Here is a 25,968-nt window from a genome sequence, read left to right as displayed (position 1 = left end):
AGTGCATGCGGGTAGCGAATTGGGCTTTGTAGAAGGTGCTGCTTTTTGGTTTTTAGCTAAAAAAACTCGGACTACCATGATGAGATGGATGGTCCTATATTTGAACAATGGTTTAAGGAAAAGCTGCTTCCTAATCTTCCAGGGAAAACTGTTGTAGTGATGGACAACGCTTCGTACCATTCGAGGAGAAAAGAAGTGATTCCGGCACAAGCCGTCAATAAAAATCAAATTAAGACATGGTTGCTACAGAAAGATATCTTTTTTGAAGAAGATTATTTAAAATCAGAGCTCATGGAAGTTGTAAACACATACAAAGAAAAATACATAAAAAGACATATTGCCTCACACAACACAGCGTTTAAGACCGCTTAAAAATTTTGGGTTATTGACGGATGACAGTGACAGTAATGAAAGTGATAGCGATGATAGAGAAGATGAGAATGATGTTAATATGCAGTGAGTAAATTATGTGATGTGTGCAAATCGGCGGACACAAAGTGCTATATCCGAAAAGTCTGTAAATAATAGTCCGTGAAAATTAAGTAATAGTGAGAAGAATTTCATTTAATATAACTCTGACATTGAACTCGCAAGTAGGACACCGAACTTTTGACTATATATATATATATATATATATATATATATATATATATATATATATATATATATATATATATATATATATATATATATATATATATATATATATATATATATATATATATATATATATATACATATATAAATGAATTGACACTAAATTGAAAAAAGAATGAAATAACCACATAAGCAGAATGGGGGAGAAACGTGTGGTCAAAATAGCAAGAGATAAATCATTAATCAGTAGAAGTATCTGCGCAAAAAGATTTAGTGAGAACCTTCCATAGAGGTATCAATCCGCCAATTAACAAGCATGGTTGCTTATAAAGAGGAAGAAGAATAAGAAGATAAAAAAAATATAACTTTGGTACGCCGAAATTTATTGGGACACCATGTATATTTCAAAATAGTTTAAAATATAGCTTTTATCAACTTACAAACTAATTTAAAATTTGTAAAATTTTTTACTCTTTCGCTGTAATCTTCCGTTCCGTTACTGGTGATTCACCTTGTATACAAGGAAAAATTTTTATGTATGTAATTGTTGTTATTACTTACATGAAAATAAAATTAAAGTTGCATTTGTGTTTTTTAGTTACATCTTATCTAAAGCGTTTATAAATATGTAATGTTAAACAATAGTAAAATTTAACTATTTTTATTAGTCCTATAATAATTACATACTTATATCCTTCAATTAAAGAAACAAGTATATTATAATGCATTATTTTGTATTTAACTATACATATATTTTTTTTGGGAAATTAATTAACTACAACTACACAGTGCTGAATACGGCTCTGATTAGAATGAATCATGTATGGGCAATCTAATAGCAACACTTGCCTGAGAGTTTTGGCAACACTGATCTCCATAAGCATAATGTTATTTTCTTAACGTGGAACGCTCTATAGCAGCTTATCAGAATGGTGTTGTAAACATAATATTACACATGTGACTATTAATGACCTGATAAATATTTTAAAACCATATCATCCCGAATTACCCCGAGATGCTAGAACTCTGTTACACTCTCCAAGGAAAACTATTCTACAACCAATAAATTCCGGTCACTATGTTCACTTTGGACTGAGAAATTGTTTGCAAAAACTACTGTCTCAGTATTCTGGAAAAGAGTCTCTTGATATTGTAGAAATTTTAATTAATATAGATGGTCTTCCACATTGAAAAAGTTCATCCAGTCAAGTATATCCAATTTTATGCAGTTTATATCCGAAACAGGGGCCGGTTGATATAGTTGGTATATGTCCCGGTTATAAGAAACCCAAAGATTGTAATTTATTTTTAGACAAATTTGTAAAAGATGCCATAGAAATCATTAATAATGGTATGAACTATGAAAGTAGAACTTATTTTATTAAAATTAAAGATTTGATTTGTGATGCTCCTGCTAAAGCATACATTACATGTACTAAAGGTCATTCTGGTTATATGTCTTGCAGTAAATGTGACATTGAAGGGGTTTATACTAATAGGATTTGTTTTCCTGACTCGAAAAATTTTCATTTGCGCACTGATTCTCAGTTTAGATTAAAAGTTCAAGAGGAATATCATACAAGTACAACATATCTTGAAAATATTCCCTATTTAGATATGGTAAAATCATTTCCTCTTGATTACATGCATTTGGTTTGTCTAGGGGTTGTCAAAAAATTGTTAGTCTCTTTGTGACTTGATGAAAAACCAACAGTCAAACTTCCTTTTACTAAAATAACACAACTCTCTATACTTTTAATTGAACAATCACCAAATATCCCTAATGAGTTTAATCGTAAACCAAAAAGTATTTCTGAAAGTAAGAGGTGGAAAGCTTCAGAATTTAGGCAGTTTCTGCTCTATACAGGACCTGTTGTTTTAATTGATATTCTATTAAAAGATAAGTATAAAAATATCCTTGTTTTAAATGTAGCGGTAACTATACTTTCATGTTCAAAACATTTTAAATATTTAGAATTTGCCAAAAACCTTGTTAATTTATTTTGTTGAAACTTTTATCATACTATAATATAGGAAAGATTATGCCTCACATAATATTCATAACTAGCTGCACTTAGTTGATGCTGTTCAATTATTTGGTTCTCTTGACAGATTTAGTGCTTTCAATTTTGAAAATTTTATGCAGACAAAAAAATGTTGCAGAAACAGAATAAACCACTTCCATAATTAATAAATAGAAAAACTGAGCTTGATATGTTGCAAAATCAAGCAAATGTAAAGCAACATAGTTTTCCTTATTGTAGTAAGTCTCATTTTAATGGACCATTAGTACATAACAATGAAACTATCAATCAGTTTAAAACCCTTACTTTTAAAGGTTTTATTTTGACAACAAAAGAACCAGATAATTGTTGTATTGTAAATAATGAAAAAATTATAAATATATGTAATTTCATATTAAGAGAGGATAAGCAAATAAATATTTTGGGATATGAATACTTAGAGAAGGACAACTTTTAGGAAGAACCATGTAACTCTTCAGATTTAAATATACTTCTCGTTAACAAAAAAAATAATCCCTTGAGTGTGTGGAATATAGAGGACGTATTATGTAAATGTGTAAAACTAATGTTTAAAAACAAATTTGTCACATTTTCTCTTTTACATATAGAAAAATAGATAGAAAATCTTGTACTCACAATTAAAAATATTTTTAACTAGTGGTGTGTTATCACACATGGTACTTTCCCTCAAAAATGCGTATCTAAGTAGGGATACATTAGTCGCGATTATTTTATTTAATTTTCATCACTTTGTTAAAATTTGTAATTGCCACATATGCAAATCTTAAAATTTTATATTTTACAAAAACAAAATAAACTCCTTCTGATAAGTATATTTGAAAAATTTGATATAAAATGGATTATTTTTAAACCATAATATTTTGTTAATGCCCTTTCAACGAACATCTATGGGTTTTATAATATTTTTAACAACGATGTCGCTGTACAGTGTGCTAAATTTTATATACATTTACTATTTAAACAGTTCGTTATCATTACATTCTTAAAAAATTCATTTCCTGATAGAACCTCCTTAACTTACACCGGTGTTTGAGGAAAAGTAAAAATGATTATTTATAATTTATTTATTTATTAAACTTCTTCAATTTTTGGTCTGTAAAAAAATCAATTATAGTAATCTTTGTAAAAATAATAATATTTGTTTATGGATTCTGTAATGGGAATGGTAGGGCTGCTAGTAGAGAATATCGCAGGAAATTTCCTAATCGTCGAACTCTTAGTCATCCAACATTAGGGTCAGTTTTTAATTATTTGCGAGAAGAAAATGGCACTTTTCCTAGTGGAACAACAGAGCGACATGTAGATGAAGCGCAGGAAGATGACATTATGGACGCCGTTACTATGAACCCTACAATAAGCACTAGACAAGTAAGTCGAGAACTCAATGTTACTCAATCAAAAGTAAGTAGAGTCTTACAAAAAAATAATCTATACCCATATCACATTCAAATGGTTCAGCGACTACATGCTGGAGATGAGATCGATAGGTTGGAATTTTGTAGATGGATTAACAATAAACGACCAACGCTATACAGGACACTATTTACAGATGAAGCCCAATTTACCAGAGACGGGAAAAATAATTCACGAAATTCACATGTGTGGGCAGAAGAAAATTCCCATGCTACTCGAGAACGTCGTTCTCAGTTAAGGTTTTCGGTTAACGTGTGGATTGGTGTCATAAATAACCAATTAGTAGGTCCTCACTTTTTTGATGGTCCTTTAAGAGGGCAGGTCTATTTGAACTTTCTACAAAATATTTTGCCGAATTTGCTTGCCAACGCGAACGTTGCTATCCGAGGGATGTATTTTCAGCATGATGGGGCACCCCCACACTTTTTACTGGCAGTGAGACAACATCTCAATAATGTTTATGGCAACAGGTAGATACGACGTGCAGGTCCTATTTCGTGGCCTTCAAGATCCCCTGATTTCAATCCCGTTGATTACCATATTTGGGGACGATTAAAGCAACTAGTTTACTCAGTGAATATTAATAACCGACAACAATTAATTGATAGAATTATACATTGTTGTAATACTATTAGAAACGATCCCCAGAGTATCCGTAATTCAATACGTCAATTAACAATTCGGCAACAAAAATGTGTACAGGTGTTGCCGAGAGGCGTGGAGGGAGGCTGTTTGGCTTATCTCCGGCTCTACGGGCTTCTTGCGGTCCGTGGAATTGGACCTACTTGTTCCTCGAGTGTCCACCATTCTTCACGGAACAAATAGTGGGTCTGAGGTAGATGCTGGACAAGGTATGTGGAGTCGTGTATGTTTTTCGTTAGAAAAACTGTCACAATTCCAGAATCAGAGGTTTGTAGTGCGTGATTAACACTGTAAAATACCACAGCAAACCTCGTAGATAATGTACATAAAAAAATATAATTGTATGTGTGCAAAACGAGAAGTAAGTTTGAAATATTGGGTGCAAACGTCTTTTCTGTGCTTGATCTACGTAGTAGAAATCCCACTAAAGCGTTATCTGCACGACAGTGATAAAAGAAAATGAAATAAACAATATTTATACAAATAACGCAAAAGAAATAAAGATGCAACAGTAAAACGGCAGTTTGAGAGGTTCCTTAACTTACGGAAGGAATCCTCGAAAAATTCTTGTGTCTCCTTAACTTACGGAAGGAGACCACAAGTAAATGTGAATACTTCAGAGCGTATGGTCTCCGTGAGGAGAGATGTCGCAATGAATGTATTTAAACGATAAATAAAAGAAATACAATAATAAAATAGTAACAAATAAGTATTTTTCTCTGTGCGTGATCTGAAAGAAATGCCACAACAGAAAAAGGCAAAAATGGGAATGTATTTGAGCGTATGATCCTCTGGAGAAATATCGCAGCAAATATATTCAAACAATCAAATAAATGCAATAATAAAATAGCAAATATAAAATGGGCACTTTCTCTGTGCGTGATCTAAAAGAAATACCACAGTAGAAAGTACAAAAATAGCACAGACAATATATATATATATATATATATATATATATATATATATATTGAAATGATATTGTTTAAAAAAATTAATTTATAAGTTATATACTAGATAATTTTAGATATAACAAGTATTTGGTTATTTTAAGAAGTTAAATACTAGAGAATTTAATAAAAATATATTTATGTGAGGGCATTTTAAGAAATTAGCATATAATAATTGTAAAAAGTTGCATTTTAGTAGTTATGATTTTGTAGATATATTTAAGTGAGCCATGTGACTAGGCAACACACTATACCCTCCATTCCAAGTGTCATTTTAAGAATTTTACGAATATAAGTGGGGTTATAGTTGTTTAAAATGTGTAGTTTATTAAATTAGAATGTTAAGTTACTAATTTAATTATATATTCTGATCTGAAAAGCCTAAATGTAAACAAAATTATCAATAAAAAATGAACGAATTCTCCAGAATGCAGAATTTGACCATTGTTTACGGTCGAACATTCTCGAAATAATGATTATGGCGGTGGATCGAACAGATATTTTTTTTGAGAACATCTATATAGAACAAATTGGAACATGATCTCTTACCAGATGATTCTAGAATATCCAAAAAGATATAAATACCCGTGATTTGGATTCAAGATGGAGTTTTTAGTCAGAAGTCAGGCCAGTTTATTATGAAAGTTAGTAGACACATTTAGTTAGTGAAGTAAATTGTTCAGAATTTTCAAGAAGTCAGTCAGAAAAGTTTAGTAAGAAATATGAAAGTTAGTTGGAGTCAGTGAATCAGTTACAAATAGTCAAATTGTTTAATATAGTGAGTTAAATGAAGATTAAAAATTATGCCTATATTTAATGCACATTTATAATTATACACAAATAATTATTGAAGATTATAAAAGTATATTAGAAGAATATTGGATGGACATTGGAAGGAATTAAAATTATATTATGATTGGAGATTAGTATAAATCAACTTATAATAATTGGATATTGGTATATTGAAAAGAAGAATAAATATAAATGGTGTTTGCTGGTTTGCTTGGTGGTGTATAAATGCTGGTGAAGAAAACTATATCTTAAATTGGTAGAAGCTGATAATTGGAAAAAGTAATTTCACAAAAATAAGGATAACCGAAGTACGAAGACATTCAGTGATGATTAGAATCTATATAGTGGAAAACAGTTCATTTAGGCATTCAGTGAAAGAAAGGTACAAAATTTTGTTAATATAATTTAGTTAGTGTCATAACAATTTCAATTTTGAAGATAGTTTGTTTAAATTTTACATTGTCTATAGAATTTAATTAGTTTTATAAGAATATCAATTTAAAGATAGTTTATTTTAAATTTACATTGGCTAGGTTAGATATATATGTGTGTTTCATAATAGTTATAATAAAGATAATTTAAAAAAGTACTTACAAACTAATTCTTTGAGAACCGCGATAAAAACCCTATATATTATATTATTAAAAATACTCATTGCTCATCATTCAAACAAACAATACATCATAACAATTTGGCACCCAACGCGGTGGCTCTCTATTTAAAAGAATTAGTTTGGGAAGATAAGTGCTCTCATATAATTAAATTAATTATCAGTAGAAAGAAAAAATTATAGATTTTATTTTTAATTATATTTGAACAAGTAAAGTCTCAAAATGTCTCAAGGAAAGAAAGGTACAAGAAGCAAAAAGAATGAAGAAGATGTGGAAGTAGAAACACAACCTATACAAGAGGAGAGTTTAGTACAAGCTCCACAAGATACTGCAGAAATGAATCCAGAAAGAGAGGAAAATGTCAATATGGCAGCTTTGATGTCATTAATGATGCAGATGAACAAGACAATGGAAGAGAATACGAAAAAAATAGAAGACAAAATGGAACAGAATTCACAAGAAGTCAAAGAAGACATGAAAAAAATGGAACAGAAATTGGAAGAGAATTATAAAAAATTAGAAAAGAAAACAGAAGATAATAATAATAAAATTGTAAAACAAATGGAAAAACAAATGGATAAAAAACTTGAAGCTGCAGAGAAAAAAGTTGCAAATGAAATAAAAAGTATACGGAATGACTACAAGAAAAGGATAGACAATGAGAGGACAGAAGTAAAGAGGATTATTCAAGATAATAAAATAGATATAGAACAGAAAATAGAGTTGCAGAAATGTAACTTAGAAGTAAAAATTAACGAAGACAGGAGAAACACAGAAGAAAAATTAGACGATATACAACAAAATATCCAAATAAATAGTAATCAAATAAGAAATGTGGAACAGAGAATAGATGATATTTCACAAATGAGAGACATAGGGAGACCTTACTTAAATTTAACAAATGAGACTGGGATTAAATTCTCTGGTAATAAAAAAAATTTGCATCCTAGAGTATACATAAATAGTTTAAAACATAAATTAAGATTTGTGAATAATATTAATGATATTAAAGATTATATTAGAATGACATTAAATGACAATGCAGCAACTTGGTTTGCTAGTATTGAGAATGATTTAGATAATTTTCAAACATTTGAAAATAAATTTTTAAATTATTATTGGGGTGAATTAGAGCAAGCCAAGTTTAGAGAAATTCTATATTTTGGAAAGTATAATCACAATTTAAAATCAAATATGGTAGATTATGCATTAAAACTGATAACAGTTGCAAAATATTTAGAACCACCACTTAGAGAGGATGAAACAGTCTTAAATGTATCTAGACATTTTGATGTTGATGTTGTGCAAACAGTAACTGTACAAAATATTCAAACAATAGATAGTTTTATTAATTTTATTCAAAGAATACAAAGAGGCAATATGACAAGTAATAATAACAACAGAAAAAACAATAATAACTTTCAATATAATAAAAAGATAATCAACAATATAGACAATCATATAACAATAACACTAGGTATGGTGATAATTTACAAAATTTTAATAATAATAACAGTAATCAAAATAGACAGAATTTTAATAACAATACTAGTTATAATAGACAACATTTTAATAACAGTACTAATAATAATAGACAAGATTTTAACAATAGAAGAAATACAGAGCGACCTAACTATAACAGACAGGTAAATTGTGTACAACGGAATAGGAGCTGCGAAGACAGGGAACGAAATAGTACAAGGCAAGAAAATGTGAGTAGAAGTCATAGTAGGGAAAGACACAGGACATCAGATCCAAGTGGTCAGATACAATCTGACAATTCTAATAATCAAAATTTTGTGCAGTAAACTTTCTGAATTACAAGTTAGGCCATTGCTATTATGAAAAACCTTCAGAATTTATTTCTTTAGATGAAGAGAAAATTATTGAATCTATTAATTTAATTTATATAAATGCTTTGGTCAAAAATAAAATGATTAAAATTATGATAGATACTGGTTCAGAAAGTACTTTAGTCTCGGAGAATTTTATTTTTAATACATTAAAACTCTCAGATATAATAAAGATTCCAAAAATTAAAATTGTTGGTGCAAATAATAAGAAGTTGGGTGAAATTGCTAAAATAGCCAATTTTAAAATTAATATTCTTAATAAAGAAATTAATATGCAAGGATTTATTGTCAAGGATTTATGTGTTGATATATTAATGGGAAATGATGAATTGGAAAAGAAGAAAGTAAACATAGATTTTGAAGAAAAAATGGTAACTTTGGAAGGGCAAATAATTAAATTTATGCAGAAAGATGAGGTGGAAGAAGGAATAAGAGTTGATAGGATATTATTAAAAGAAAATAATGATGTTTATGAAGAAGAAATGTATTTTGATGATAGGGAAATGTCCCAAAAGAATGTAAAGAATAATTATTGTAGTGAATATTTAAGGAATGGAAATTTTAAGCAGATGGATGCCTACGAGGCGGAGTGCGTAAAATTGGAAGCAAGGAATAATGAGTACATAATGAAGAATAATTTTATTTGTAAAGAAGAAGATATGATAAAAGTTTTAAATTGCCCTGAAGAATATAAATCAATAGTCATTTCCATATTGCAGCAACACAAGGGACTTGTCAATAAAGAAAATAGAATTGCACAAAATTATATCCATAGTATAAAAGTTAAAGAAGAAAAAGATTTTAAAACAAAATCATACACAATACCATATAAATACAGAGAAGAAGTAAACAGAACGATTAATAATATGTTAGAAGATGGAATACTAGGAAGAATTACAGGAATGTCATTTTTCACTAAAATCGATTTACAGCATAGTTTTTGGTTAATACCTCTAGAAAGAAAAAGTAGACAGTATACAGGATTTCAGATAGATGGAGTAGTATATCAATTCAAAGTACTACCATTTGGACTTCAATCATCTTGCAGTGCTCTATGTAGATGTCTTCATGATATTTTGGATCAATATGAACATTTTGTAATTCACTACATTGATGATATATTAATTTTTTCTAAAACGGCTGAAGATCATGAGAAACACCTAAAAATTATAATAAATAGATTAGACAAAGTTGGACTAAAAATAAATCAAGAAAAATGTACATTTTTTCAAAAAGAAGTCATATATCTAGGTTATAAACTTAACGCTAAGGGAATCAACATTCATTTTACAAGTATCAGACATCCTCAGGCAAAACCTGCAGAAAGATATATTAAAGAAGTTATAAAATATTTAAGGATACTGTGCCAAAATCAACACGAAACTTGGCAGCAACATATACCACAAGTAGAGTATTTTTTAAATAATACACATAATTTGAATACAGAGGAAGTACCAGAATATTTAATGTTTGGCCATATAGGAAACAGAAAGTGGATTAGTGAATATAATCAGGATATGTTAGAACAAGTAATGCAGAAAGTGAATAACCGAATTAGGAGGAAAGCTGAAAAATATATCAGAAGACAAAATCGAAATATAAAAAAACCAATCACATTTCAAAAAGGAGACCTAGTGTTAATTCGTTCACTTAGAAAAAGTAATGTTAAAGAAAATCGCTGTAAGAAATTTCAACCAATGTTTGAAGGTCCATACAGAATTGAAAATCAGAATGGACTAAATAGTTATGTGTTAATAGATGCAGAGAACAGACTAAGAGGCATGTTTCATATCAACGACATTTTTCAATATCATGAAGAGATTGAATAATGATTTCTATACCTTTAACACAAATATAATAACACTAATAACTTACTGATATATCCATTTTATTCAATAGACTTGATTTGTTAAATGGTAGATGGTAGATTTCATTATTTTGAATAAATTTGACATCATACTTGTTGAATTTTGTACATATGGAAATTGTTTGGTACCCTAAAAATCATAATTTGGGGTTAGATACAGAATTGATTGTGTAAATGTCTTTATAACAAGTGTAAAACTTACCAATTCATATGGATGAAAGCCTGTTGAATGGAAATAATTCCTAGATTTTGTCTATAAATAAACAGAACACAATATAGATTATATTTTTAATTAAGGTTATATTTTATTCTCTGATATAATATCCATTGCTCCATTTGACATGACAGTTTGACCATAGAATAGCCGAACTGTGCTCCGTTGTTCTCTGCTTTGACATAGACAGCGAACAGGGATGTATTTGATAGAACAATTAAAATAGGAAATTAAATTATTTCATTTATTATAATTACTAAGGTATGTGGATAAGAAAATTAATATTTAAAAAAATAATAAGTAAATTATTTATTTTAAATTTAATTTTGGGGTGTTGAAATGATATTGTTTAAAAAATTAATTTATAAGTTATATACTAGATAATTTTAGATATAACAAGTATTTGGTTATTTTAAGAAGTTAAATACTAGAGAATTTAATAAAAATATATTTATGTGAGGGCATTTTAAGAAATTAGCATATAATAATTGTAAAAAGTTGCATTTTAGTAGTTATGATTTTGTAGATATATTTAAGTGAGCCATGTGACTAGGCAACACACTATACCCTCCATTCCAAGTGTCATTTTAAGAATTTTACGAATATAAGTGGGGTTATAGTTGTTTAAAATGTGTAGTTTATTAAATTAGAATGTTAAGTTACTAATTTAATTATATATTCTGATCTGAAAAGCCTAAATGTAAACAATATTATCAATAAAAAATGAACGAATTCTCCAGAATGCAGAATTTGACCATTGTTTACGGTCGAACATTCTCGAAATAATGATTATGGCGGTGGATCGAACAGATATTTTTTTTGAGAACATCTATATAGAACAAATTGGAACATGATCTCTTACCAGATGATTCTAGAATATCCAAAAAGATATAAATACCCGTGATTTGGATTCAAGATGGAGTTTTTAGTCAGAAGTCAGGCCAGTTTATTATGAAAGTTAATAGACACATTTAGTTAGTGAAGTAAATTGTTCAGAATTTTCAAGAAGTCAGTCAGAAAAGTTTAGTAAGAAATATGAAAGTTAGTTGGAGTCAGTGAATCAGTTACAAATAGTCAAATTGTTTAATATAGTGAGTTAAATGAAGATTAAAAATTATGCCTATATTTAATGCACATTTATAATTATACACAAATAATTATTGAAGATTATAAAAGTATATTAGAAGAATATTGGATGGACATTGGAAGGAATTAAAATTATATTATGATTGGAGATTAGTATAAATCAACTTATAATAATTGGATATTGGTATATTGAAAAGAAGAATAAATATAAATGGTGTTTGCTGGTTTGCTTGGTGGTGTATAAATGCTGGTGAAGAAAACTATATCTTAAATTGGTAGAAGCTGATAATTGGATAAAGTAATTTCACAAAAATAAGGATAACCGAAGTACGAAGACATTCAGTGATGATTAGAATCTATATAGTGGAAAACAGTTCATTTAGGCATTCAGTGAAAGAAAGGTACAAAATTTTGTTAATATAATTTAGTTAGTGTCATAACAATTTCAATTTTGAAGATAGTTTGTTTAAATTTTACATTGTCTATAGAATTTAATTAGTTTTATAAGAATATCAATTTAAAGATAGTTTATTTTAAATTTACATTGGCTAGGTTAGATATATATGTGTGTTTCATAATAGTTATAATAAAGATAATTTAAAAAAGTACTTACAAACTAATTCTTTGAGAACCGCGATAAAAACCCTATATATTATATTATTAAAAATACTCATTGCTCATCATTCAAACAAACAATACATCATAACAATATATATATATATATATATATATATATATATATATATATATATATATATATATATATATATATATATATATATATATATATATATATATATATATATATATATATATATATATATATATATATATATATATCAAAAAATGCACAAATATCAACAATAATAGCAAAAATATATGGTAGAAATAATTCTAAAATTCTAAAATCTAAAAAGAAAATTTCTTCTTCCCTAAAATCAAAAATACATACAAGGGTTAGGAGATTTTCTAAACTAAAATAAACAAAGGATCAGAGAAACAAATCAAACGTTTATTTTTGTCTCATACAAACAGTTATCAAACATAAAAATGGCACAAAAAATATACTATATAAATAGTTGCCAAATACAGAATAAAAAACTTACATGTGTCCGTTTACAAACTTCGTTAAAAAATGGGTTGGAGATACTACAAAACTTACAAATGTTATCGCACAGAGATTAACCTTTTTTTAAACAAACAAAACAAATGAATATCGAAAAGAACAAAGCTAGCTGTCATATGTTAACATTACATAAAAAAAATTAAAATGACAGCTGTTAAACCATAAAATTTACAATTTATTATTTATTACAAATCCTTTAAATTTTAATGAAAGCAATTATTGTTTTAGCAAAAAAATGTCTGTCTTTACTTTAAAATTAAAATGTTAATTGTTACCTGATTTCACTGTTTAGCACTTAACTTTCAAAAAAAACTTGTTAACATCTATGGGACTGGAGCTGCAAAGGACATAACTCTCAACTTGAATAAAAATAAACCATTTCCATACGTAGGCAGGAATGATTGGAACAGAAACTTGATGGAGGAAATCAAGCTGTCGACGGGGACATTCTATATAAACATTTTCCAAATTTGATCAGTGCCGGTGTACTGCACAAATCTTATGGGTGATTACTCTGATCTAAACTGCCACATTGCATAGAGTATCATCACCTTAACCGGTCTTAAGATATTACACAAAAAAAAATTGAATCGACTCGCGATTCAAAATCTCTTCTGTCTGCTCTGCTTGGGGCTTAAATGTCGACTCCTCATTGTAGCACGTCTGCTCTGGTTGGGGCTTAAATGTCGACTCCTCTATGCCTTACATTTTACAAATTTCAACGCAAAATAAATTTCCCTTTACGTCTCACAACTAGTTTTTGCCTACAAACTTAAAACAAACAATCTACCCTTATTTGACCTCGTTCTTAGCAACGAACCGACAAAAAACTTCTTGAGTATTTACTTTTAAATTGGTTAACTGGAAATTTTTTACCTCACAATACATACAAAGAATAGGGGAATATTAATGTAAACAAAGACAAAAAAATATTCTCAGTTAATACGTCTTAGAAAAACCGTATACCTGACTTGCAATATTATATTAGGGGACTCGAATCAACTTTTAAATATTCCAGTTTATTGCGTTTTAACGACAAAAGACAAAAACAGCTGAATACCAAAACTTGATATTTAGAATCTCAACTTAAAATGCCATAATATATTGATCGTTTTAAAACGAAACAGAAAAACGAAAATATTCCACCAAATTTAAAACGCTACAACATTAATAAAACTCCTGAATCTATCAATTATAAGACAGACACCAATCATTTAAGTAATATCTACTGCAACATACTAAACAATATATAATATGATAGATCTTAACCTTTAAACACAAACTTAGTAATTCTCTAGTAACTGTACCTATAATTTTATTACATTCCTAAATATCAGTATTGCAGTAACTGACTACATACCATCAATTACATTTTATAGATCAATTTATCGTGTTCCTGATTCTTTCTCAATTCTATTAATTCCATCTTTCCACTTTATAAACTGAATAATACTGTCATAGTAATTGTTTATTTTAACCTACTCGCTGAAAATTGTACAACGGGAATTCAGTCTATAAAATATTGAGGTTACCATAACTCCTAAATAAAATCAAACAAATATGTCATTTATTTAGATATGCCAAAAAAATTTAAATTTTCATTCTTATAGTTGTACGTATTAAAATATTCATTTTGTTTACATATAATCATTAATTATTCTAATAAATTTACAGTTTTCTCCTGAAGAAGTCACAAAATCGTGACGAAATATTGAGACTGAAGAAATAGAGTTTTATTTCCTGACCGATTGCTGATACTATAAATCAATATTTAAAACAGTACGTTCGAAAAAATAATTTGAAATATATATATATATATATATATATATATATATATATATATATATATATATTATTGTGATATTTAAAGTCTTGGTGCGCCAAGCAATAATTAGCTAATTAATTTTTTTGATTAATTAAAATTATTTAAATGATATGATTATGACTCGATCACAATTTTTAATTCTTTTATCTCAGGGTTAAATTCGTGCTTCAATATCTATGCTATTACATGTGAAAGGTAAGGTCCAGAGAATACCGGAATAATAAAAAACATATGATCTAACACTATATATTGAAATAAAAATAATGAAATAATTCACACTCAAAAGTTTTCAATAAACAAATCTCATATAAGGATTCTCAAAATTTTGTTCTCCGTACGTGAACAATCAAAATTAATGGTACAAACAATATTAATTGAAAACTCAAAATCCCAAACTATTCTAACTCTCCTAATCAAAATATTTATATCCTTCCTAAATTACGTGTAAAAATTGTGTTATCAATAAAAGAAAAAAACTGCAGAAAACAAAAATATCTCTCTCTGATGATGAGTGGTCCAAATCCTTGTTCCTTGTAGACTGTATTATCTCCTCTCAACCGCTCCCTATGTAATCAGCAATCTTACAACAGATTGTTGCAAGTATATCGTCCTTAATGATCTCCTTCAAAAGCAACAATCATTCAAATTATGATAGCCTTTCTCCTCTCGATAAACTGAATCTCTCGTTGGCCCGAGTGAAAAAATTGACTCTTGGAATATCTTCTCTTTACGATAAACTGAATCTCTCGTTGGCCTGAACAGTGACTCTTGGAATATAAGTAGGAAAATATGACTTACAATATTTTGCTGCTTCAGCTTCTGTCAGATACACTAACTCCACAAAAACTCACTAACATTCAACACTACTGCTTGCTACATCTCGGGAACAGCCAGAGAACAAACCCTGTTCGTCTTACAGACTTGGAAAACCAACTGATCCTCCTTTCTCTCTCCTCAATCTCGCTAAACTTTTTCCTACATACTTATCCCACCTTTTTCAATCTCCGCCAATCAAAACTCGTCACAATTCCCCCATTTTTTCATTTCGATAACAAACAAATTTTTACCTATAATTATAAAATTTCCTAAAACTTATTTACAAATAATATTTTCTATAATTCTTAAAAACTAACAAAAACCTCTTTCTAAAATCTCTTCTATTTGTCTCTAATCACTGCATTAATGTATTTTGGAAAACCCGTTTCAATTGTCTTTGGATTTCACTTAAAATTATGCCGGTCACTCAAGTATAACAAAGAAATAATTTATGTATAGCTTACATTTTGTTTAGTACAGGTAATCCAAGAATTTAATAACTTTCCTTCCTTGAAATGTTTGTTGTTTATTGTCTTACTTATCTGAATTATTTTAATGTTTTTGAACTTTGAAATATTTTAATCAACCCAATATTTTTCTCGATTTTGCATATCATAACAAATCCCCGCCATTTGATCTGCCGAAAACTCTTTGTTAAATTTTAAAATGACAAAAGTTTTCCAGGATCAAATTATTTTACTATGTTATTAAAATCTATTCATGATATTGATAAATGTCGTGAATGTTACAATACCCCGTATATTGCCTGTCCTTATACGGGATTGCATATATTTTCGTTTTAAATTTTTCCAAGTATTTTCCCTTAAAATAAAGTTCATAATTTTTAGCCACTCGGTTTACTTCATTAACAAGATCTCCATGGTTTCCTAAAATCTTCTCTATTTTCTTTCCCATGTTTTCTCCACAATTTATTTTTCTTTCATCCTCCTTTTGTTCACATGTGTTCATTGTCCATAATACTTCTTCACAAAATTCTGGATTCTCGTCCATCAGTGCCAATTTTTCTTCTGTTTTCTTTTTATCCTCTAATTCCATTTGGTATTCCGAGCACCATGTTTCTATTCCTTTCATTTCTCTGATGATACCTTCTTTTTCTTCCTGCTTCCATTCTGTTTTATCGTCGGTTGCCAACAATTCTTCTGTACCTTCTATTTCCTGTTTTTCTCTGGTCTCCATCTTATTTTCCTGCTTTCTTTTCGAACTCTTCTTCTTTTTCTTCCTTCTCTTTTTCTCTTCTGTTAGATCTTGTTCTTGTACTTTCGGTTTATCCTCTACAGTCATATCGATTTCTTTGCGTTTTTCCTGTGCATTGATCCTTCCAGAATTTGTTTTCCTATCTGTTTGCTTTTCTTCTCCTGTGTTGTCTGGTTCTGCTCTGATTTCCAGTTTATTTTCCGAAAAATTTATGGTGATATCTTTTTTCCTCAATTCATCAATTCCCGCTATCATATCATGATTTAAATATTCAATCACCACACATTTCATAATATGGAATTTGTTTCCCACTCTTATCTGTACTCCCAAACCTTCGTTTACTGTCGTCAAATTTTTATTGTTTGCACCCACTAAATCAACCCTAGGAATCTTATACACAAATCTGTCCAAATTTAATTCTTTTACTAGTTTTTTATTGATTAGCGATATCTCCGAGCCAGAATCAATCACAATTTTAATCGCTTTATGTTTTATAAATGCATCTAAAAATATTAGATTAGAATTAGAAATTTGTCTTCCGTTTCCTATTGCTACATGATTCATCTCCCTTCTATTTTGTTGTTGGAAGCTCTGGTTATTTCTATCGTCCCTTTGTTCGTTAGTATTCCTATTCGGAGGATTTTGTGCATCTCTATTCCTGTTGTGATTTTCATATGTTCTATGTTGTGTGTCATTCCTGTTATCGTAATTTTGTTGTCTATTGTAATTATTGTAATTTCTTGGCCTATATTCGTTTGTTGATCTGGGATGTCTGTTTCTCTGGTCATAATTTGATGAATACCTTCTTTCCGGTCCATTATATTGGTTATGTTGTCTTCTATTTCTCATTTCTTTTCTTTTCGCTTCTTTTAATTGAAGGAATTGGCACAAACTATCAATATATTGATAGTTTCTCAAAATCACGTGATCTTCCAACGTTTCCTCAAAATGTCTGCTGATCATTTCTACCAGCTGTTCGGTAGAATATTTGTATTCTAGATATTTTGAATTGTTATATATCTGCAAAGCATATCTTTCTTCAGATATTCCCATTTTTTCGTGATATTTTCCATTCTGTAGCTCTTGGTTGATTTCTCTCTGTTTATTTTTCCCCCAGAAATAGTTGAGAAATTTATTTTCAAAATCTGTCCAATTTTCAAACTCATCTTCCTTGCTTTCATACCATAACGCTGCTCCTTCTTTCAAATGGTTTCTAATTGTTTCTTTGCAATCGTCAAAATATCTAATATGTTGTAATTTGGTTTTCAAATTTTTAACAAACGGTACTGGGTGTGTTTTCCGAATATCCCCGCCAAATTGTATTTTCGCCTCGCTTGTTCCATGGATGATAACTTCTCTCCTGTCTCCCGTCTCTCGTTGTTTTCTGATATCCTCAATTTGTTTTTCTATTTCTTTCTTGTCTTCTTTCATTACATTTTCAAGTTTGCTTTCTAATTCCTCCAAATTATCTTTAATTCTCATTTCTTGTTCTTTCATATCATTTTTAATTTCATTAATCTCTTCTATTTGGTGTATCAGTTCTTTCTTTATCCCCTCAACACATCCTCTAATTTCCTGTTCATAGTTTTCCAGACGCTGCTCTATATTGCTCATTGTTTGTTTTGTTTTCCGTTGGTTTTCTTCCATTGTCTGTTTTGTTTCAATTTGGTTTTTTTCCATTTTTAGTGATGTTTCTTGTTGATTTCTATCCATTTTATCCATTTTCTTTGATGTTTCATTTTGGTTTTTCTCTATTGTTTGTGTCTGTATTTGCATTAGTTGTAATATTTTCTCTATTCCTGATAATTCTTTTTTCTCCTCAACTATTGTAACATTTCCTTCATTATCCGATCCTTCTTCAACAATTGTTTCCTCTTCTCTGTTATCCTCCTTCCTTTCTTGAATTTTGCTTTGACTCCTTGTGGTCGACATGTTGTTTCTTTTCGTTAATGTTTTTGTCCCCGCCAAATGTGAAATTTTACAACACTCTATATGTTTCAGAACACGACAATATTTCTTCCCAAATGTATTAAATTTTCACGACAAATATCAAATATGCAATCAGTAAAATTCAAATAATTCAAAATAAATATCAAATGTACGATTGGTAAAGAAAATAAAATCAAATAATTCAATAGCAGTAAATATCCACTAACTACGATCAATCAATAAATCAAATTTATATTCCCTGGAAAAATTGTCAAAATACTTTCAAATTCAAATTCCCTCAATGTTATATGTTTTTATCTCTGGATCACCTGTACTTATTCCAGATCTCTTTCCCTTCCTTCAAATGTAAAGCTGCGATATTTTCAAGCCCCACGTTTTGGAAGCCAGTTATTGTGATATTTAAAGTCTTGGTGCGCCAAGCAATAATTAGCTAATTAATTTTTTTGATTAATTAAAATTATTTAAATGATATGATTATGACTCGATCACAATTTTTAATTCTTTTATCTCAGGGTTAAATTCGTGCTTCAATATCTATGCTATTACATGTGAAAGGTAAGGTCCAGAGAATACCGGAATAATAAAAAACATATGATCTAACACTATATATTGAAATAAAAATAATGAAATAATTCACACTCAAAAGTTTTCAATAAACAAATCTCATATAAGGATTCTCAAAATTTTGTTCTCCGTACGTGAACAATCAAAATTAATGGTACAAACAATATTAATTGAAAACTCAAAATCCCAAACTATTCTAACTCTCCTAATCAAAATATTTATATCCTTTCTAAATTACGTGTAAAAATTGTGTTATCAATAAAAGAAAAAAACTGCAGAAAACAAAAATATCTCTCTCTGATGATGAGTGGTCCAAATCCTTGTTCCTTGTAGACTGTATTATCTCCTCTCAACCGCTCCCTATGTAATCAGCAATCTTACAACAGATTGTTGCAAGTATATCGTCCTTAATGATCTCCTTCAAAAGCAACAATCATTCAAATTATGATAGCCTTTCTCCTCTCGATAAACTGAATCTCTCGTTGGCCCGAGTGAAAAAATTGACTCTTGGAATATCTTCTCTTTACGATAAACTGAATCTCTCGTTGGCCTGAACAGTGACTCTTGGAATATAAGTAGGAAAATATGACTTACAATATTTTGCTGCTTCAGCTTCTGTCAGATACACTAACTCCACAAAAACTCACTAACATTCAACACTACTGCTTGCTACATCTCGGGAACAGCCAGAGAACAAACCCTGTTCGTCTTACAGACTTGGAAAACCAACTGATCCTCCTTTCTCTCTCCTCAATCTCGCTAAACTTTTTCCTACATACTTATCCCACCTTTTTCAATCCGCCAATCAAAACTCGTCACAATTCCCCCATTTTTTCATTTCGATAACAAACAAATTTTTACCTATAATTATAAAATTTCCTAAAACTTATTTACAAATAATATTTTCTATAATTCTTAAAAACTAACAAAAACCTCTTTCTAAAATCTCTTCTATTTGTCTCTAATCACTGCATTAATGTATTTTGGAAAACCCGTTTTAATTGTCTTTGGATTTCACTTAAAATTATGCGGGTCACTCAAGTATAACAAAGAAATAATTTATGTATAGCTTACATTTTGTTTAGTACAGGTAATCCAAGAATTTAATAACTTTCCTTCCTTGAAATGTTTGTTGTTTATTGTCTTACTTATCTGAATTATTTTAATGTTTTTGAACTTTGAAATATTTTAATCAACCCAATATTTTTCTCGATTTTGCATATCATAACAATATATATATATATATATATATATATATATATATATATATATATATATATATATATATATATTCAGATGATATTAAACATAGGAGGAAGAAAAATAGTGTTTAAAAAAAAATAAGTTATATACTAGATAATATTAGATATAAAAAGTATTTGGTTATTTTAATAAGTTATATACTATAGAATATATTTATATGAGGGCATTCTTAAGAAGTTAGCATATAATAAGTGTAAAAAGTTTTTTTTTTATTATGATTTTTTATAATAATTATGATATATTTAAGTGAGCCATGTGCATAGGCAACCAAATATACTCTGAAAGTGACATTTAAGTGATGGTTGCGAATGTAGAAGTGGGGTTATTTATTGGTTTGAGATGTTTAATTTACATATAATTACTGATTTGAGGTAGTGTAGTTTATTAATTTAGGCTGTTTAATTTACATATAAGTTTACATTCTGATCTGAAAAGCCTAAATGTCAATAAAATTCTCGATAGAAAAAGAATTCTCTAGAACACGGAAGATAACCTTGTTTGCGAAATAGAGTATTCGAGAAAATTCATATATTTATATATAAATACTCGGTGATTTGGATTCAAAATGGCCAGTCAGTCACTAAGCAGTCAGACAGTTAGTAAGAAGACAGACACAGTTAGTTACAGTTAGTGAAGTCAGTTGTTCAGTAAGTTCAAGATTAGTCAGTCAGAATTAGGAAGAAAGTATAAAGTATGCAATAATCAGTGATTTAGTATTAAAATTTGATAGTATTGGAAAGTATATTAGAAGAATATTGGTTGGAGATTGCAAGAAATTAAAAATTATATTATGATTGGAGATTAGTAACAATCAAATTATAATAGTTATATGGTGATTGGATATTGGTGTATTAAAAAGAAGAATAAATATAAATGCTATTAAGAAGAAAAATATTTTAAATTGGTGGAAGCTGATAATTGGAAAAAGTAATTTCACAAAAACAAGGATAACCGAAGCTGAGAACGAACACATTGAACCGCATGCGGCCCGCCGGCCGATTACTGGTGGCCCGCCGACAGCAAAAATAATACTCTTGTACATTCGAAAACTATTGAATTCTATTCCAGAATAAAACCAAAAAAAAAATATGTTCGAAAAGTAATTTGAATCTCGCGCGCGCTATTTGAATCTAGTGCCCAAGTAACATCGCTTGCTGCCTTTATATAAAGTTTAAAATAGAGAAATCAAGAATGTTCTAGTGCGGTGCGACCAAGCGAGATAGCAGTAGTCCCGAATTCCCGATTGCTCGCGTAGGAATACGAAGCTTTCACAGTCGTATGCACAGAGTACAGTTACACGTCGATTTACTATTGCAGTGTTAACCCGTCAAGTGCCGTGTATAATTGTGTTGTGAAAACGTAAGTAAAACTCTGTTATTAATAAGTGTTTCCCTACCTATTTAATCAAATTTAGCTTTAATGTTGGCCAAATATTAAAATAAAACAAAGAAAGTACTATTTTTATCATAATTTCTCTAATTGTAATAATTACGTCATTATTTCAGATATAAAATCTGTATAAAAATCTTAAAATTTCTTAGGAATAATATTCAATCAATTATTTTTGATAATTTAAAAAAGGATGGGTAATTTAAGTTGTAACGAAATATTTTGCCTACCATAGGGGTATTACTATTAGGGGCAGAAGATGGGGGATATAAATTCTTGGGGCAAAGATAGGGTAAGCAAAATAAACGCTACTTGTGCGAACGGGCACTCAGGGGTTAGTTGGAGAGCTGGGGTCGTGGATAAGTAAAAGACAAGGGGGTTTGGATTGGGGCAACTACAGAAAAATGAAATAAAGGGTCATACATCTCTTGGGACAAACAGACTGAAAATAAACCGGAAACACCTCAAGAAATTTAATATAGGGCGCCACTTGAGGTGCCTAATTATACCTATTACAACCAGCTAGTTGTAACTGGATATATAATTATTAAACATAAAAAAACATAACTTTTCCAAATGGAAACTCAAAAAAAGGGTTAGTTAAAAAAAATAAACAAATGTTAAGAAACAAAATTTAACATTTATTTTTGTGTCACCACAAACAGTTACAAAACATCGAGAACACAAAAATGCTCAAAAAAGACAATACAAAAATATAATAATAGCTGCAAAATACAAAAATACAAAAAAAACTTACATGTGTCATCTGTTTACAATTTCCAGGAGTTGGAGATACTACAAAAACTTAAAAATTTATATGTAAGTTAACGTTTCTTTTAAAGAAAACAAAACAAAACAATATCAAAAATAATAAAGCTAGCTGTCATATGTTAACATTAAATTTAAAACAAAACTAAACAAATAAAATGACAGCTAAAAGTCAAACCATAAAATTTACTACTTTAAATATTACAATTTTTTTTTTGTTATGAAAGCAATTATTACGTTTATTTAAAAAATGTCTGCTTTACTTTAAATTTACACAAAAAAATGTTACCTGGATTTCACAATAACACGAAAACAAGTTCCTGAGGTTGGAAACTGGAGTTGAATCCTGGACACGAACAAAAGGGACTGGATCTCACACTGCAAATTGGATCGACCATTTGAGGCCGAAGCCGGCACTGAGCACAAAACATATGACTCTGCCTCTTAAACAACCGGAACAGGTAGAATTAGACGATTAACTGCTACTAAAATTGATTTGCATAACGTAAGATGAAGATTTCCCTGAACAGGGACAAAAACAGAAAACTACAAATTCAACGTGAATTTGGACATGACGCTGGACCACTGGAGATCACCGCGGCTCCAACGAAAGTGACGAAATTATCTTTAAAAATTGCTCGCATAAGTTAGAACAAACAAAGCACTTAGGGTATAAACTAAACACAACGGAAATTAAGACGTAAATTAATTTGAAAACGCAATATCGGGCGGTTTGAACAAAGGAATATCGAAGAATTTGCGCCTGTGACATAAACAAAGAATAAAACGATTTATTATCGACGGCGGCGACCTAAAAAGAACGAAAAAGATTATTTGGGTTTTACATTGAAGGATACGAACTAAGAAACATTGAAAAAATTCTTCGTTATTATAATGCATATATAAGGGGACTTCAATTAACACATATACGAGGGGACTTCAAAATAAAATGCTACAAAGTAGGTCCTGTAATTGTTTTCAGGTGCTGTGTTAATCCTAGCCAGGATTAGAACGCAACATGGAGAAGCCAGGACCTAGTAAAAAACGTAAGGTTAAAGATGAAAATCGACAGTTTCAAGAAATTTGGACTGAGAAATACTTGTTTGTATGGTCGCATAACAAAGTCGTTTGTTTAATTTGCAAGAATTCTGTTGCGATTGCAAAGGAATATAATGTAAAAAGGCACTATGAAACGCAGCATCCTTCTTTTACCAAGTTTACAGGCGAATTAAGAAAGCAAAAAATGTTGTCTTTAAAACGGGAGCTTATTGGTCAGCAAGCTATGTTTACAAAACCCATTCAATATTCAGAAACAGCTACAGAAGTTAGTTATGAAATTTCTCGAATGATAGCAAAGCGAAGTCACCCCTTCAATGATGGCGATTTTGTAAAAGAATGCATAGAAATTGCCGCTAAGAAAATGTGTCCAGAAGCATCAAAAAAGTTTGAGAAAATTCAACTGAATCGTATGACTATCCAAAGACGAATAATATCTTTGTCAGGTAATATTGCGGAACAATTAATTGAAAAAACTAAGATCATTGAATTTTTTTCATTAGCACTCGACGAATCTACTGATATTAGTTCCACAGCTCAACTTCTCATATTCATACGAGGTGTTTCAAGATTTTGAAGTCTTAAAAGAGTTATTAGGAATGTGTTCATTGAAAGGTCAAACCAAAGGAGTTGATACACTCAATGTTCTTTTGGATGAGTGTTCAAAAACTGATTTGGACTTATCAAAATTCGGGAGTTGCGACTGACGGTGCTCCTTCGATGATTGGTGTCAATTCCGGGCTAGTTAACATCTTCTAGGCATTCTCTTCCTCAAATGAAGATTAACTTAAGTTTGTCTAATAAAGTTAATCTATCATTTTGACTATTATTGGTTTGGCTCGGTTTTGATTAAGATTTGATTATTTTCTTGGAACTTTATTACTAATCACCAGACATTGTATATGTTCAGCTTATTCCTTGTTTATTATTTGGTTATATAAGTTTAAATTATTAAGCCTTTTCATTCTTATTATTAGGTACCGTTATCTTTGTTTACTTTATACTGGTATGGAACTATATTAAATACTACTATTATATATTTTGTTTGTTAATTTGATTATCATCTCTTGTTTATTTGGTTTGCCATGTTGGAAAGAATGTTGTGATTTTTTGGGTATAGAATTAATCACTTTATTGGTTATAGTCATAGTTTATTTTAATTAATATTCTGATGTACTATATGGGATGATTCTAAAATCAGTTACTAGGAACTATTTATATACTTAATTTGTAGGTTTTTGTATACTCTTGTGTCATATGGACTGTTCTGCATATGCATACTTGATTGAATACGTGGGTTCGAAGTTGTTGTTCAATTAGAGGCCTCAGTTGTTCGATGAGTTTCGGAATTCACCATTTTCATGACAGGTTATGTAGATGACTGGGCAGTAAGATGTTTTGTTCATCATTAGTTAACCATCTTCAATTTGAATTCTAATTTGAACAGTTTAGTTTTAATCTTGAGTCTTTCCAGACTATGTTCAATTGTAATTACAAAAGATTTCCTTTAGCTGATTTCTTAGTCTCACTTATGTTAAGATATTCTTGACATTGCTACCTCTATGGCTAGCATAGTTAGATTGCTTTCTGCAATTAGTAATTTATATTTTAGTCAACAAATGACCGTTTACAGTTACATTCACTTCTTTCCTTAGGCATTCACTTATTGATTTTGGATTTAGAATTAGAACATATCTTGTTCTTTCTTAGTAATGTCAGAACGAATCATTAATTTGCAGTTTCTACAGAAATTGGCCTGTTCGTTCTTGATGTTTGTTTGTTGATTACTTACTTACTATTTACTTGATTACTTACTTCTTTAACTATTACTTTTTGGATATGTTGAGTAGTTATTATTGGTTTACTAAATGCCATGTAACTCACTTATGTCTGATATTCTTATAAATCTGTTGTAGCTACCTGCTATAG

At 29.5% G+C, this 25,968-nt stretch overlaps 1 protein-coding gene across 1 annotated transcript; it reads left to right on the top strand.

The window, feature by feature from the left end:
- The first annotated feature begins 24,001 nt into the window (after positions 1-24,001).
- Positions 24,002-24,616, top strand: LOC140450985 (EPM2A-interacting protein 1-like). Its single transcript, XM_072544689.1, has one exon. It carries the CDS (start codon positions 24,002-24,004, stop codon positions 24,614-24,616), a length of 615 nt encoding a protein of 204 aa, XP_072400790.1.
- Positions 24,617-25,968: the final 1,352 nt, after the last annotated feature.

This window comes from Diabrotica undecimpunctata, chromosome 9 (assembly GCF_040954645.1).
Source record: "Diabrotica undecimpunctata isolate CICGRU chromosome 9, icDiaUnde3, whole genome shotgun sequence".
In the NCBI taxonomy this organism is placed as follows: domain Eukaryota; kingdom Metazoa; phylum Arthropoda; class Insecta; order Coleoptera; family Chrysomelidae; genus Diabrotica; species Diabrotica undecimpunctata.
The sequence above is the reverse complement of the archived record's forward strand: the minus strand, read 5'-3'. Positions and strand labels throughout refer to the sequence as shown.

What these genes read in the sequence shown, in the direction of transcription:
- LOC140450985 (XM_072544689.1), top strand. Translation starts at nt 24,002, where the DNA reads ATGGAGAAGCCAGGACCTAGTAAAAAACGTAAGGTTAAAGATGAAAAT.